The sequence below is a fragment of the Lichenostomus cassidix genome, chromosome 3 (assembly GCF_008360975.1).
Source record: "Lichenostomus cassidix isolate B80296 chromosome 3, HeHo_3.0, whole genome shotgun sequence".
NCBI lineage: Eukaryota > Metazoa > Chordata > Aves > Passeriformes > Meliphagidae > Lichenostomus > Lichenostomus cassidix.
The window spans coordinates 35,675,070-35,691,262 of record NC_139483.1 but is presented as its reverse complement, the minus strand read 5'-3'; the positions used below and the strand labels follow the sequence as shown (position 1 = coordinate 35,691,262).

The following is a 16,193-nucleotide window of genomic DNA, read 5'->3' as shown; positions in this document are numbered from 1 at the left end:
ATGCCATCAGTGAGAGAAATAGCGAGGCTTGGCTCCGCACAGTTCATATCCCTGCTCATCATGTCCTGCTGTGTCTCTTGGTGACTCCACCTCTCCGCTGCATTAAACCAGGACATCTTCAGGTGCTGCCTGCCCTTCTACCAGCCTCTCCCAAATGGTCCTCCAGTTCTCCTTCTTCCCATTCATGCTCCCATAACGTCTCTGTGAGATACTCCCGGCTTCCAAGAGGACAGCCTGTCTCTTCCACAGCCATGTGTCCCCAGCATTCATCTAGGCATGTGCTGACATGCTGGTTGGAGGGTACAGACCTGCTGAGGGGCCGAGCAGAAAAGAGTGGAGTTTGCTTCCACCATGGGTGTCTTTGTAGGAAGCAAATTTTGGATTCTTTTCTGTGTCCAGCCACTGATTTTCTGAAGCCTTGTAGGAATATCCTCCTGCCAGATATGGTAGAGGTTGAATGATGTGCTCAAACAGTGACTATGGAGGTTGGGAGGCAGATGAGCTGTGAATATGTTGGCACACAGACAAAACTCAACACAAAACAGTTACCAAAACCAAACAGCTGTTTTCCTATTGGTGTCACTCCTGCCTATTCTAACTACAAGTTACCCACTGGCTACCCACTGAGAGTCTTCTGCAGTGTCTCACAGCTGGGGCCAAAAGGCCACTTCCCCTCTGCCTCCTCAGCAGCCCAGGGTGCATTTCCCACTCTGCTCATCAATGCTCAAAAGGATGTGGGTGATTCACATGGCCTTTCCAGACCACCATTCTCCCAGCACAGAGGGCAATATGCAAGACTTCCACCTTCCTCCTCACTGTCATTCTCATCTGCCCTCCCAATCCCAGCTAAAGGCTACACTGACTGGCCAGGCAAACCAGTTGAAACTCCTGAAGGCTGGGAATGCCTGGCTTGCCTTAGCCCATGGGGTTGATAGATGTGACAGACATTGCTGAAATGCAATGGGCACCATGTATATACCCTGAGGTCTGGGCAGACTTTAGATATCAGTGGCTTTGCTTGGACATCAAAAGCACATCATGCATGGAACCAAAGAGAATGCTGCCTTCCAATCCGTGAACAATAAAAACTAAACTAGAAATGGAAAAAAGCTGAAGGAAGTAATTTTCTTTCCTCCAGGAAGCACATTAGAGGTTGTTAAAAACAAGTCTGATACAAATTTAGCATTATCAGGTCTGTTTCAGGGGACTGACTTACACATAAGCATAAATCAGAAGCAGTTCTAACCTAAAGCAGTACAATTCTGTGACTGAAAATACTATTGGGACCTAAAGCTGAATATCCTACAGGACTACACAGAATTAGATGTGTGGACTATGTCTTGTTGCCATACCTTCCACCACTATGATCCTCATCTTTCCTTAGCAAAGTGATGCCAAGTAATCTGAAGGCGAAAAAAACCACAACACCAAACCAAAAACATGTCCCACAAAAGAAGAAAGTGCCTTCACATTTCCCAGTATCCAGCAGAAATTATTGAGCCTGATTTGGTAATCCATCCAATTCAAGGTTGTTTTAACAGCCACATCACAACAAGGGGGGCACAGCATGGGAGAATGATTAACTTAATCCTGCTGCCTTATTTGTTTGATGCTGCCTCACTCCAGTGCAAGTCAATAAAACTTTGTGCACCAACACACACAACTTCCAACACACACCAGCTGGGCCAAAATGGGGAGTAACAAAGCTGCCTTTCTCTTTCTGCTCTTGCTCAGCTCAGGTAAGAGTCCTTTGCCTTCTGCTTGCCTAGGTGAGACTGGGGCAAAACACTTGCAACCTCCACGTGGTGAAGGTAGGTGATCTAGGTGAATCCCTAGATCAATGTGTCATTTCCTGGACAATGATGGATTTGGGCCTCGCTGGTCAGAAGGAGCTGCAGTTGAATACAGCAAGAGCTGTGCAGCTTCAGGGTTGTGTTCATTAATGACACCAGCAGAGCAGCAGCCTTGGTGTCTGCATGGGCAGCTAATGACTCCCAGAGAACATTTCCCATGTCCAGAGATGGGGGCACCCTTGGGAAGCAGCCTGCCAAGGGCTTGTACAAAACCCATAGCAGTCAGTGAGAAGTTATCTCTAAAATTAGAGATAGGCTTTGCAAAAAATGCTAAAGGTAAAGCTGTGTTTACTGCCAGGCATTGTTAAGCACAGTGATACTGATTTTCATCCTTTATGACACGAGTTACAAAGTTTTGAAATTAAATATTTACAACAAAATAAAAAAATAACAAATTCTTTTATATTCCAGCAATTTCACATTCCCTGTTGTCAAACACACTGAACTGTTCTCCCTCGTTTTCATGAGAGCAGTAGATAGAAATTTACTCTTCAGTAACTTAGATCGCCCTTTCCAGGAATATGTCCAGAATTCTTTTTTACAGCTCTAAGAGAAGAAAGGTGTTCCACTATTTAAAATTAATATATTTACAAATTAATATATTACTAATGGTAATATATTAATTTCAAGCTTATCTAAAAATTCTGTAAATAAATATTCCATGTGCAGTATACATTGCAATCAGATTTCAATCAGATACCATACTCTCTTGTACTTGGAAATTATATATGGTTGCGTGGCACTTAAATGACTTTTTTAAAGAACTGTTATATACACATCAGTATGGTTTTTATGAGTTTTTAATAGTTCAGACAGTAAAGGTCAGAATAACAAGGACATATCACTGTATAATTGTGCCAGGTTATAAAAGACAACTGATAAAGTAGGGGTTTTATTCGTTCATTGTAATCACCTCTAGCTGACTTGCTCAAAAGTGATGGTCCAAAACTGCCTTAGAACCAATTTTTATTTCTCTGGGATTAGTACTGGTCAAATCTAGAAAGATGCATATGTAAAAGAAGAAATTAGTTTGTTCACATATATTTGAATATTCTGTTCAATTATCATGTGCAATTTCTGGGTTTATAAAGATTTTAGTCAGACTAATACATTTCTTGATGCATTTTAAATATATTCTTTTCTTAAGTTTACACTTTGCAGCATTTTTCATGCAACCAGCATCATCTTTTCTTTTCTATTATTCTGCCAATCTGTGTTGCCTTTTAGTTTATATATGTCATCCAAAATCCCATGTACTCATTCCTAAACAAACTGTAATAAATATAGTTGTTTTTTTTTTTCTTACAGTCACTGCAAAGGAATAGTATCCTGAGTAGAGCTCTTGGAAGAAACATAGACTTTTAAGATGAGTCAATAAAGTTTGGAAAGGAGTATTTTCCTGTTCTAGTCCCCTGGAACAGGGGCCCCAGTTAACTTAGGAAAAAACTCAGGAGAGGAAGCACTTGTTTAATCAGGAGAAATTAGTAGGCTAAGCTAATGGTGCTCTACATAGTACTGCCACAACAGTAGGATGAGATATGGGAAGCCTGAGTCTCAGGGATTTCTTAAGACACACAGGGTTTACAGTACTGAACCAACTTGGCAAAGAGACACAGAAAATGCCCTCAGGCAATTAATCATCTTACTTTCGTTAGTGGCCCAAATACCTCCTGTTTTGTATGAATATGTGTCATATGGAGGTAGGTGATGAATGACCCGTGTGTCATGGGAATTAATAACACTGGAGTGATGTTGCAGTGAATTCAGCCTCATATGAGTGCATAAATGAGAGATTCACAACGTTACCTGTTAGAATGCAGTATAAAGTTATGAACTTCCTGCAACTGTCAATAATAATCTAGACTGAAAAAATGAAATAATTAAACCATATCACTTGTGCAACCTTGTAATCTGATGCTGGAGAAGAAAATAAACTCTTCTAGAAATTCAGAACAGAAACATAGAATCTTTATAGACATAAAAAGAAAAAAAATCAATTAGATGGCAAACTCCATTGTAGGCAACAGTATTTTAGAGGTGTGTTAAATGTATCAGCAGGTACATTATATAAATCTTACTCATATGTACCTTTCAGATATAACAATACTAATTGATTCACTAATTTAAAATCTTGGGTTAATTTGTTGCAACAGAGATGTAACCTGACAACTTCATTACTAAGTCTGCTCAACTCATTACAGTAAAACAATGGTGGCCATTGTAAAAGGCTATATAGTAACTTTATGGCTGAGGTTTCTTGCTCTAGGGCAAGACATCTTATGACAAACAACTAGGCTGTCAATAAAATTGTAGGGGTTGCACAATCCACATGACAGGCCATAATCTCACATCCACCTAATAATTCATGTTTCTTTGAAACTTTGATATAGGTATCACTTCCCTTCATCTTTCTCTGATTGGTGTTGATACCACTTAGTTCCTCTCTCTGCTCCCCCTCGTTCTTGTTTCATATTTCTTGCTTTTAGCTTCAATCTCGTGCATAACTCTAGTCAGAACTGCCTCTACATCTTTCTTCTGCTGCTTTTTTTCCCATGACATATTGCGGTCATTCAGCTGTGATAGTGCCAGGAAACAGAAATTACCTCAGAGTTTATCATCTTCTACCCAGAATTACACAAAATAAATTGTGTCTTCACCTGTCCGAGCTACATGGAAAATGGGACTGAAATCCACAGATCTCATTTGTAATGTCTGGTTCTTTTCCTTCCCTTCTAGTGAAAGGAGACATACTGGATGACTATTTAAGAACAGATGGTGTTTGGCTTCTTACTCGAAATAAACAGTTTTACAAGACAAATAATGAAAAAGAATGTGCCGAGAAATGTGAAGCAGAAAGAAATTTTACCTGCAGGTAATTTCTGTAGAGTTTTAAAACTGTGCCACTGTGGGTGTCTGCATATCAATGATTTGTTCCTACTGTTATTCAGAGCCAACATCCCCATTCAGCTGCAGCTCTGCCTACAGCAGTGTCTCCCATGTCTGTGCCTTTAGCTTGTGACTTATCTCCACCCATAAATTACCACAAGATCAAGTAAAGAGTGGATTTACAATGTACTACTCATTTTATAGTAAATGTTCAAGTTTCCATTCTCATCCAACGTTATACGGAGAATCGCTTGAGCCCCTTTAGCTGGATGCTGCCTTGTTTCACAGGAGGAGAGTGCAAGGTTTCTAATCCATTATAGGGACAGACACTAACCTAAACAGCTAAGATGCTGCTGATAATGCTTTGCCAATGCAGTTTCAGTTCTCCACACAATAACTTATTCACGGAGTCATATATCCTGAATAAGTGAGCCACTTGAGAGTGGTAGATAACGTTAACCTTTTACTCAGTGTCTAAAATATTAAGTGCAGTATGTGAAAGATAAAAATAAATACCAGGCAGTGCTTCTGAATTAATAATTTATAGAAAAATAATTATGAGCTGAATAATTTGAATTGAATTTAAAATATTGCTTCCTATGTCAATATTGCTTCCTTCTCAATTTCAACAGGGCTTTCCTATTCACCAGGAAAAAGCTACAGTGTTTAACACTGGCTGAAAATGCCAAAATGACGGTGATGTTCACCAGCACGGATGCAGTTCTCTATGAGAAGAGAAGTATGTGTACAGTAACATGCTACATATTTACTCATAAAGCCTATTTTAATGGCATCCTTCTGTTCTCTGCTGCAGTGCTGGAGCAAATTCCTGTATAGGCAGAAAACTAATAGAGAATTGGGGGCCAAAGAGGAAGAAGCCACGTTACTAAAAATGCTGTTCAAAAGGATCAAATACCAAGGCCTAGATCCATGGTGGCCTCCATGTGCCATTTGAAGTAGGAAGTTACTTGTCCTCCTTCCAGACTCAGTTACACAGTCTTCACCTCCTCTCCCCTGGTGTCAGATGTGTCCAGCTTTACTATTTAGACAGGCTAAAATAATTTAGGAGGAACCTGGCAACATCAGAAAGTCCATGGCTATTGGCCAGAGATGGACATGCTGGAACTGGGTCTCAGTGTTGAAGCAGCGGTGACTAAACTTGAGGTCCCTCCAGAAACACATTGACAAACAAAGCAGCAGCTTCCTTTCAGCCAGACACTCAGCACTGACATTTTTAGTCCCAGCCACAGGCAGTGATGGCAGCAGCTATTGAAAGGTGCTCCAGCAAGGCTCAGTTTTCCCTATCCAATTGGTCTCCTGTCCTTGCTCTAACATTTCCATTTTATATTTTGAGGTTTGGGGAGATTCTTCTTGTGCAAGCAAGAAAGGGGAAAAGGAAGGGGAAATCAAGATCGCTGACCCAATAACTGGAGATTTTTCAGTGTCTATTGCCAAAAAAAGAACCATCGACATGATTTGCATTCTCTCTGGCTTGCAATCCCACTAGAAAAATACCTGTGAGAGTCTGAGGCTAAGATGAATCAAAGGTTTGGGAGCCACTTATTGGACATGTGTATTTTTTCATCCACACTGAAAATGTGCTTATGAACAAAGGCTTTCAAACAATCTCCAGCTGCTGGTGAAAGACATTCCTATTTATCCTGGTATTGTGATAATATAAGCTTGCATTTTTTAATATGCCATAAACAATTGTAACTTGATATAGCTGTTCCCTTGATTTTATTAGCTTTATAACAATGCTTCAGAGATTTTTCTCTTTAGATGCCTAGAAGTTGTAACTAATTTATTTTAAAATTATATATTCATTATATAATCATATATTTGCATGCACAAGAAGTTCAAAACATGAGTAAAACATGTTCCATCATGTACAGATGAGCTTCAGTGATATGCAGATTTTCAGTTCCAAGAAATTGAATATTGTAACATCATTGAATTAACAAATTTGATTCCATTTCAGTTTACCTTCTACAGTGTAAAAGAGGGATTGGGACAGACTACAGAGGAACAGAAGCCAAGACTTGGAAGGGTATTCCATGCCAAAAGTGGGCAGAAAAAATACCCCACAAACCAAAGTATGTCCTTATTTACATTTCTTTATGTTGTTCTGAACCTCTTCCAAGCTTCCTCATCTTTTTATATATAAACAGATTTATAGTGCAAGTTATCAAATCTATTGTCAGGTGACTTTTAAAGAAATCTTTATCTTCATCTGTCTTGTTACTTTTGATTCTACTGCCGGGGAACTGCAACGATCTGGATAAGGAAAGGACGCATTGTCAGCTAGAGAAGTTGTGTCTAAATGTGAGATGCCTGAAGCAGATGAAATGCTCCTTCTCTCAATATGATGAAGATTTTGCTGTTGATGACAGAGGGGTTATAATTGCTCTGCTTTTTATAAGGTCCAGCTCTATGGCCCCCCTGCCTGCCACAAAGGCAGTCAAAAAAGGAAAAAAAAAAAAAAAAAAAAAAAAAAAAGAAAGAAAAAAGTGAAAAGTATCCAAGGGCCAACTGGACATAGCCAGGTAGAGTTTTCTCAGGGTTGGCTACCACTGGGCTCACTGAAGTAAGTGGGGAAGCAGAGGTCCTGTTTCCTCTGATCTATGTTGGAGTTTCATTTAAAAAAAAAATTTTGTTGTTATTCTAATGAAACTTGCACACATTTGCTCATATAGTTTAAAAGTAATTTAGTCTTTTAGTAATTTAGTCTCTGGGAAGATTACTGCAGGACGAAGCCTAGCATCACTTGCTTCAGATCTCTGTGTCACCTAGTTGTGTTTGCTAAATAGTCTCTAGAAATACACACCTTTTAAAGTAGCTCCATTAAGACAAAGACATGATGGAGCCACAGGTTGTAGTGAGCTGATTAGATGAGCTAGATGCATGTATTGAAAATAACAATTTTCCTTTGAGACTGTCATTGTCCTTACAGGCTCTAAACTCACTCCTTATTGGCAGCTGGGACCTAGGGAGAAAGCTACTAATAATGGTATTATCGAATGTTTTTTCCATTTTCATTTATGGCTTACAATGGGGAATCTGTTTCTCTCATTTTTACTGTGAATGAATAAAATTCACAGCTAGCTGAGCAAGTTAGACATTTCCCTTCTGCTCCACTAAAATACGGGAATTAAAATAGAATTTTAATACCATTACAGTTATACACCTGAAAAATACCCCAATGCAGGGTTGGAGGAAAACTACTGCAGAAATCCTGATGGGGATGAAAATGGACCCTGGTGTTACACAACAGATCCTGCTATGAGGTTTGATTACTGTAACATCCCAGAGTGTGAGGACCAGGTCACACACACTGAAGAAGGTATATTTACTTTTCAGAGAAGGGCTGTTCAAGTAGGTAATGTTATTCCTGCTGCTTTTTGGTGCTTTATTTTTACAGATTGTTTTCAAATTAGAGTTTGAATCAAGCTGAACTTAAGAAGTTCTCAACACAGAGGTTGTTTTCCTAATTGGCTTGAGTTATCAAAGTCGTTTTGTAAATATGGAAGAACTAAATTTTTTTAATCATTTGCTGATATTGTTTGCTTTATCTTCATATGTCTTGTCACTTTTGACTCTACTGGCAGAGAACTGCAATGATCTGGATAAGGAATATATTGCTCTTACCATAGTAATTTATCTACAATTAACAAGAGTAAAGATTGACCCAAGTGCTGTGTTACACACTGAACTCCCATTGCTAAAAGTACATACAGATACAAGGCAAATTCCTCCCTCCAAATGAAACATATTCCTAAAGCATCATTAATTTGGCCCAGCTGTAATGCATGGTCTTCTGAATTCCTTTCATTGTTAGCTGGAGCAAACCCCACTTTTCCTTTCAGCGTAATCTTCCACAAATAGGCTGGTGCATTCCTTGCTAGGTTTTCATTCTGCCTAGGACCCACAGGGGAGTGCATGCAGTGCAACGGTGAGGATTACCATGGAGAAGTCTCAAGAACAGAGTCGGGACTTGAGTGCCAGCGCTGGGATGCCCAAGAGCCTCACATGCATGGATTTACCCAGAGACAGTGAGTGATGCTCAGCGCCGAATTAATTCCCATAGAGCCTGGGAGAACCTGCCTGCAGATAGCCTCCTTGCTACATCTGGCCATAGCTGACTCATGAGTTTCATTTTCAATGTACAGCTATCCAGGGAAGGATCTGAAGATGAATTATTGCCGCAATCCTGATGGTGAACTTCGACCCTGGTGTTTCACTACCAGCCCAAAAAAACGCTGGGAATATTGCAACATTCCTCATTGCTGTGAGTATGATTTCCTGACATCACTCCAGAGGGTAGCTCTCATTAAAATTATGCAGGAAGGGGAAAGACAAGAAAACATAGTTCTGAGAAACCTAAAGTTACCTCTATGAAGCAGGGAAAGTTCACATTAATAAGCAGAATCACTCATAAAATTTCTGTTATCTAAAATCATGCATGGTCAGCAAGGATGCAGATGTCACAAACTGCAATAAGGCCAAAGATGTTATGTGAAACCATAATTTGCCTTTAACCACTTCACTTTTCAACTTATCTGGGAGGCAGGACATTCAGGATAAATCAGCTGGTAGTTTCCTGCTGATCTTCTGACTCGCAGAAATCATCTAAATTGCCATGTGGCCATACTGTGATATTTTACCTGGGTCTGGTCAGCATAGCCACCACTGCCCTTTTTCAGAGCAAGGGATGAATCCTGAGAAACAGGTTCAGGCCTCAGGAGAGAACCCTGATTTATCAGTGAGCTAGCTTAACCTGCAAAGCTGAGCACACTAAATCTGAATATTTCCACGGCACTTAACTAAGAGATAATATTGCCAATTTTACAAGTGGATCGCACTTCAAGAAAAAAATTTAAAGTGTGTTTTTTCTCTTCAGAGTTTGCTTTCTTATGCATCTGCACTTGCCACTAATCTAGGCAGTGGTGTGTGTTTGCTAGATGTAGTTCTCTTCAGCATGTTTAATTACAGATGGCAGAATAACTATTTATAGGCTTCTGTATGATAAATTATGACAGTTACCATATAATTTCCATCCCTTGATTAAAACTGAAAGTTTACAGACCATACCAACCTTTTATGGTCATAATCATGTCCTTGGGAAATTCTGTATATTATAGGTATGTGCTATAAATTAATTTTCCATTTGCCCTCTGCAGGTTCTATGCCTCTAATCATTACTCTTATTTTCTTGCTGTTCCCCACATGGCAGACCATTTCATTTTCTTTTTTTTCTTCACTATCCCTTCTGCCCCTCTTTCTCAATACACTGACTCCAGAGGCTCAGCTCCGAAGGCTGCTTTGCTTTGTCTCACAATTTCCTCTTGGCCCTGGCTGCCCTTCCATGCTACCTCTGAGTGTTATATTACTGTACTCCCTTCATTTCACTTGGGTTTACCAGACTGTACAGGACTTCTTACTGCCTTTCCTGTTCTGCTCTCAGGGGACTGCAGGCACAGGGTCTGGCTCAACCCAGCAAAGTTATTTACTAGCTGTTGTAAAAGGGCAGACACAGGACATCCATCTGGCAGTATGTACATAAAAATGTACTCTTTGATTTTCACATGGCTTTTAACCAATGTAAACGCTGCTAAAAGAAAAAAAAATGCATCTTCAACATTACAGAAACAAAGGGGTTTATCTATATTTTTAAAGCACTAGTTACCAGAATTTTTCTCTCCTCTCCTCCCTTCTCCTCTCCTTTCCTCCCCTCCTCTCCCCTCCCCTCTCATCTCATCTCCTTTTCTTTTTTTTTTTTTCCTGTTGCAGCTACACACACCCCAGTGTCTGGCCTAGGGTCCCAGTGTCTTTCAGGGAAAGGGGAAGACTATAGAGGAAGGATAGCTATCACCGAATCTGGAAATACCTGCCAACGCTGGGACACACAGTTTCCTCACAAGCATGGCTGGATTCCTGACAGATATCCCTGCAAGTATGCCCAGCCTCATCATTGTAACAAATACCAAAGAACATAGTTATTCCCTATCGATGCAGATGCAGAGGAGCGCAAGAGTTTTATTTATGTTAAGTTGTATTCTCACTGTTTGTCAGTGCCCATTACTTCAGGTCTTGCTCTTCATTTTTTTCTGACTCCTCTTTTATTTCTCATGTATTTTTCTCACATCTCCTCCACATCCCACTGCAGAACTGTAAGTAGTTTACTACTTTTATGTTAAAAATCCTTTGGCCGTGTTCTGTCACATTTTTAATGCATAACTCTTCTGAAGAGTGATGCTCCAAGGACTACATGCTCCTGGTGCTCCAAGGTCAGAGGAGCTGGGTTTGCAGAGCATTACCAGTGTGCAGGAATAGCTGGGGCTGGCCTGGCTTATAGCTCTCTCTATTGTTTGATCCTAAAAGTTTTCCTCGGCATGTCAAAACCCTGTCCACCATCCCAGGGCAGAAAGCAGCATGCACCAGTGCTCCTGTGCACACACTTCCAGGCTGCAACACCCAGCCTTGCCTGCTTCATACTGTAATCTCAGGTACATCAGTGGCTTCTGTTTTGAAATCAGCTCTTACTGCTGTATCTTGGCCTCAACAAGAGCAGAAAGTCTAAGCATTGGAAAAGTTCTTCCTATGTCTTCAGCATTTAGACTGTAAAGTCCAAGACTATTGATTAGTCCCAAAGCAGTGAGTCATGAGCTAATCAATCTCCAAAAAGAATAATATAGAAACACTGAGTTGAATTCTGCATTAGTTGTTAATAGTCATGCACACAACTCTTCTGGATTTCTATGAGTAGTTTAAAGTCAGTGTTCCTGTTTCCTGTTTTAAGGGGCTTAGAGGAAAACTACTGTAGAAACCCTGATGGAGAGAAGAAGCCTTGGTGCTACACCACCGCCAGCAGCGTTAGATGGGAATATTGCACAATTCCTCCCTGTGACAGGACAGAACAAGCGATTGCTGGTATGAATAGTGGAGTGTACTTGAGATGAGGACTTTATAACAGTGAAAGACTTATTGCTTCGTACTGTGAATTTATTAAATCTTATTTTCAGTCGCTTTGTCACTGTTAATGTTTGTCTGCCTGGCATATTGCAAAATCTGCCAAATATTGAACTTTCAATGGTTAAAGAAATACAGTGAAGGATGCAAATAACTAGCTGACTCAACAGAAGAATTACAGGATGAAAGATATTTATTTTTTATATTCCTTTTTTCTCAAAGGTAGGCCAATTATAGCAAGTTCACCAAAAAATGAAAAGCAGGTTTAAAGAGATGAAAAAGTGCTAAATAAAATGAACTTACATTTTTGGAAATTAGCAAGAAAAGAGAGGACAGGAACTTACAAAGTAATGAAAATCACAGTGAAATATTCATTCCTTTAAGCACAAAAATAACATGAAATTCTTAGCACAATCAAAAGGATAATAGAGAGCTTGTAGTTTAACATAATGTTTGCTTGATAAATTTATTATGGGAAAAATTACCAGTATCTAATCTTTGAGGATTTTTCATGAGAACTTTCTTATCTCTAACATGTTCGCATATGCCAAAATGAAACTGACTGATGAACCCTTTCACTGAACAACATCTAACAAAAGCTGTTTAAACTGAAAATTTTCTCAATGTGTTTGGAAATGCCCTTCTGCTGCTGGTGTGATGATTTCACTGGATGCTCTCTTTATAAACGAGTCATTCATTTTTGTCATCCTGTGTGTTTGAGGCTCTCTTGTGCCTTCTCAGTAAGAACATAAAATTATGATGCCAAAGACCAGTTTCTGTTGTTCACCACAGATGTGCCTGTACAAGTTCCCCTGACAGAGGAGTGCTACCGAGACAAAGGCCAGAGTTATCGTGGCACAATTTCCGTCACTGCATCGGGAAAGACGTGCCAGGCCTGGAGCTCCATGGTCCCACACAGGCATATAAAAACTCCGGACAAATTCCCAGACGCGTATGTTTATCTCACCTGTTGTCGCTTTCTCTGGCAATAAATGTTGCTGGTTGTATTATCTTTGCACATCTATGCTTTAAAGCACTGCTAGGGAATACATCTATAAAAGAGAACTTTTCTAAGATGCAGAAATGTTTTCTTTCAGTCTCCTTTGTAAGAACTGTGTTTTCTTGTTATCTAAATTCTGAGTAAAGTACAGTTGTGTCCCTTACTCTTAAATCCAATCTTCTGTAACCAACACCAGGAGACTTGTATCCAGAGTCTGGGCATCTGCTGAAATATGTGTTTTGTTCATGAATTTGAGATTTTGTTGTGGCCTTTCTAATTATTTAATCTGGGAGGACACAGCATTTATGATGCAAAACACAAAGTCAGATATACCATGCTTAGAAATACCGTCTAAGAGTTCTTTCCAGTTGGAATTGGGCACCCAGAATTGCATACATTGGAACTTTTTTTGTCTTCTTCAGACTAACAAAACTGGACCAGCAATGACTGAACCAGTGATAAGCTAATAAAAATAACTAATGTGACAGTTTTTACTAAGGGTAGGAAAGCAACAGGACTACAATTGTGAGGAAATCCATCATGCTTGGTGGATTATGACTATAAGCAGGAAGGTTGATACTTTTCTAACTTTTTGCCCTTTTTATGCTATAACCCTAAATAATTTGAAATTTTCAGTTCTATTTTGGCATCAAAAAACTAGAACATCCTCAGAGGGGGTGATGTCTTTCCAAAAAAATTTTTAAAAAATTAAAATCAAGCCATGAAAATGTGGAATTCATGTGTTCTGTCATATTCAGAGAAAAAAATATTTCTTTTTTTTTTTTTTTTTTTTTTAATTCTGAGACCATTCTGTGATTCAGGATGGGGAAATACTGCAATTCTCCAAATTACTGAAGAGAGGAATTCTACTCCCCTGTGCCCCAGCAAGCACAGACATGGGAGTGGTGCCACTGAAGTCAGTAGAAATAAGGGTTTTGGAGTGTAAGTGGGTATCAGTTGCATAAGCATTTATTTGTGATTCTTCTGAATATGAGAAAGAACCTTTTGACATTAAAAAAAAATTTGGAAAAGCCTAAGTGCCCACCAATAGCATGAATCTTCCTGCATATTTATTACTAATTCACACATTCCCACAATTGTGTATGCTTATACATACACACTTGGAAATTAAAATAATTGCCATATGGGGCAATTATTTAGGTACTCAGTACATTGAAATATTACAGCCAGAGTAGAAACCAGTAGTTGAATTATGTTTCCTTTTGCATGAATATATTCAAGACTCCAATGTAAATGTGAAATATAACTCCTCACTAGCATCACAGCCACGAATGTGTTTGCTAGTAATAGGATATCTGGCCATAAGTAAAATCAATAATAAATGTATTTATTTGAACATAGCAGATGTATCTAGTACATCTTTTAGTCAAGATATTCCTATGCTTACCTTCAGGCTGATGCAGCATGACTATTGACTTTATATGTGCAGGGATTTGAGGGACAACTATTGTAGAAACCCAGATGGTGACAGCAGCCCATGGTGTTTCACCACTGACCCCAACACGATATGGGAGTACTGCAATCTCAAGAGGTGTGATGATCACACCCAAGAATCTGCCCCAAACGACTCCCCTGCACTGATGGAACAAAACACTGGCCCGACTACACCCACATCAGGTAACAGCTGGCTATAAAAAAAGAACAAAACACGTTCCTGTCTCTGAGTATAGCCATACAGTATAGCCATAAGTTGCAGTTCTTTCTTCCTCTTCTTGTGTCATTTAGCTACAAAATTGATGTTATAAGTATAAGAATAATCACTCTAATATTAGTGTAACTGTCAACATTATTGAGATACACTTTTCTCTGGCATAGATGGTTATCACTGGCCTTCCTTTCACCTCTGAGTATAAGCAGGTCAATGCATATAATTTGGACTTTCAAGGCTCAGAAATAGCTTCAGAAGGCTCAACATTTCTGCGTGAAGCCTAAGAACTGAGGTGTACACACTATTTTTTTCTTAACTCACACAGCCAACTAGAAGAGCAGGAAAATTGTGTAGGGTAATCTCACTCATATTAGCCCAGTGTTGTGAATCACTCACCTGAAGGAAAGCCTGGAATATATAGCCTGGACTTAGAGACTGTGGGCAGTGCATTCATTGATAGAGTCAAAAATCATTGGACATAGGTATTCATATCTTGCTATGCCTGGATTTTAAGGAACAGCAGTAAAACAGTTAAAGTAATTTTGTCCAGATCAAGTAGATCAGGGATGTGGAAAATTAGGAAACTTCCATTTCTGTGTGTGTAATTGACTACACAGTGATCTGGGTATGTACTCACATCCATGTCTGGTGGATCTTCAGACCAAGAGCATGGCCTGGATGCTTAGAAACAACTTCTTCCTCCCAATTCTTTTACTCCATCAGGTCTAATAAAACACTTTCTCTCTCCAGAGTCCTTGTGTCACTCACATTTCGACGCCTTTGGAATTACAGTATTATTCCTGCCAATTTTTCATTGTTTGTGTGCCTAGTGTCTCCATTGCTAGAGAAGTCACTTTATACTCTTTTCCTCCCCAGACTGAAGTTGGAGGACCTCTGGTCTGCCAAGAGAAGGACAAATTTGTTCAATGTGGGGTCACCTCCTCGGGGCTGGACTGTACACAACCATCAAAGCCTGGTTTTGTCTGAACTCCTCTGTTTTGTTTCTTGGATCAAGAATGCAATGGTTTCCTACTGAATCTGGATGCAAGCTAACTTTTCTGGAAAGCAGTCCCTGCATCAGAAACATTCCAACTATGGTTTTACAACTGGTTTTAAAAATTATGTAATAATTCATAGGAATCTTAAATAAATACCACTACTGGCTGAGCATGACTAGCTATTGCAAAGCAATAGCCACGCTGACCAATTGCTACTTTCTGTCAGAGTATCTGTGTTGTACCTGTGTCAGTCAACCATGTTGCATGCAGCAGCACCTAAAAGGCTCTTACTCCACCCCTGTTACACCCCAGACACTTAAATCCAGGAGTTAAACTTAAGGCTCCTTTACTCTAGTTGGTGCAAAGAGAAATCAATTGCCAGATCTACACTTATTAAGTTGTGCCTCCCATGGTGATGAGGACTTCTGCTATAGTGCCCAGATGACATTAGGGTTGGGGTTAAGCTTAGGGTTGAGAGAGCAAAAGAGCCTACAGCTCAAGGGACAACGAGGCTGGAAAAGGCTTGCCAAGGGGATCCCAGCAGGGCTCCAACATTGCTGTTCTTACACCTTCTAATCTGGACCACCCATGGTGACGGGGACCTCAGCCTGAGTGCCAAGCTGCAATTAAGGTTTGCGTTAGGGTGAGGGTTGAGTGAGTAAAAGAGCCTCCAACTCCAGGAACACTGGGGCTAGGAAAGGCATTGCAATGGCATCACAGCAGGGTACCAAGATTGCTCATTCCAGGCTCTTTTCATCTGGTCTTGTATTACACCATGTACACTGACACATACAAGTTAAACTGAGGTTCCGTTACTC

The 16,193-nt window shown here is 39.8% G+C and overlaps 1 protein-coding gene across 3 annotated transcripts; it reads left to right on the top strand.

The window, feature by feature from the left end:
- The first annotated feature begins 1,627 nt into the window (after nt 1-1,627).
- LOC146439468 (plasminogen-like) lies at nt 1,628-15,544 on the top strand. 3 transcript variants are annotated; one of them, XM_085055307.1, is made up of 12 exons: nt 1,628-1,739; nt 4,590-4,725; nt 5,372-5,478; nt 6,721-6,835; nt 7,919-8,082; nt 8,671-8,791; nt 8,909-9,027; nt 10,530-10,692; nt 11,539-11,669; nt 12,501-12,660; nt 14,159-14,346; nt 15,254-15,544. In XM_085055307.1, exons 1-12 carry the CDS (start codon nt 1,691-1,693, stop codon nt 15,256-15,258), a joined length of 1,458 nt encoding a protein of 485 aa, XP_084911433.1. In that variant the 5' UTR covers nt 1,628-1,690; the 3' UTR covers nt 15,259-15,544. The 3 variants fall into 3 exon arrangements, with proteins under 3 accessions (XP_084911433.1, XP_084911432.1, XP_084911434.1); XM_085055306.1 differs by having other exon boundaries at nt 8,662-8,791; XM_085055308.1 differs by lacking the exon at nt 4,590-4,725 and having other exon boundaries at nt 1,663-1,739; nt 8,662-8,791.
- The last annotated feature ends 649 nt before the right edge of the window (nt 15,545-16,193 follow it).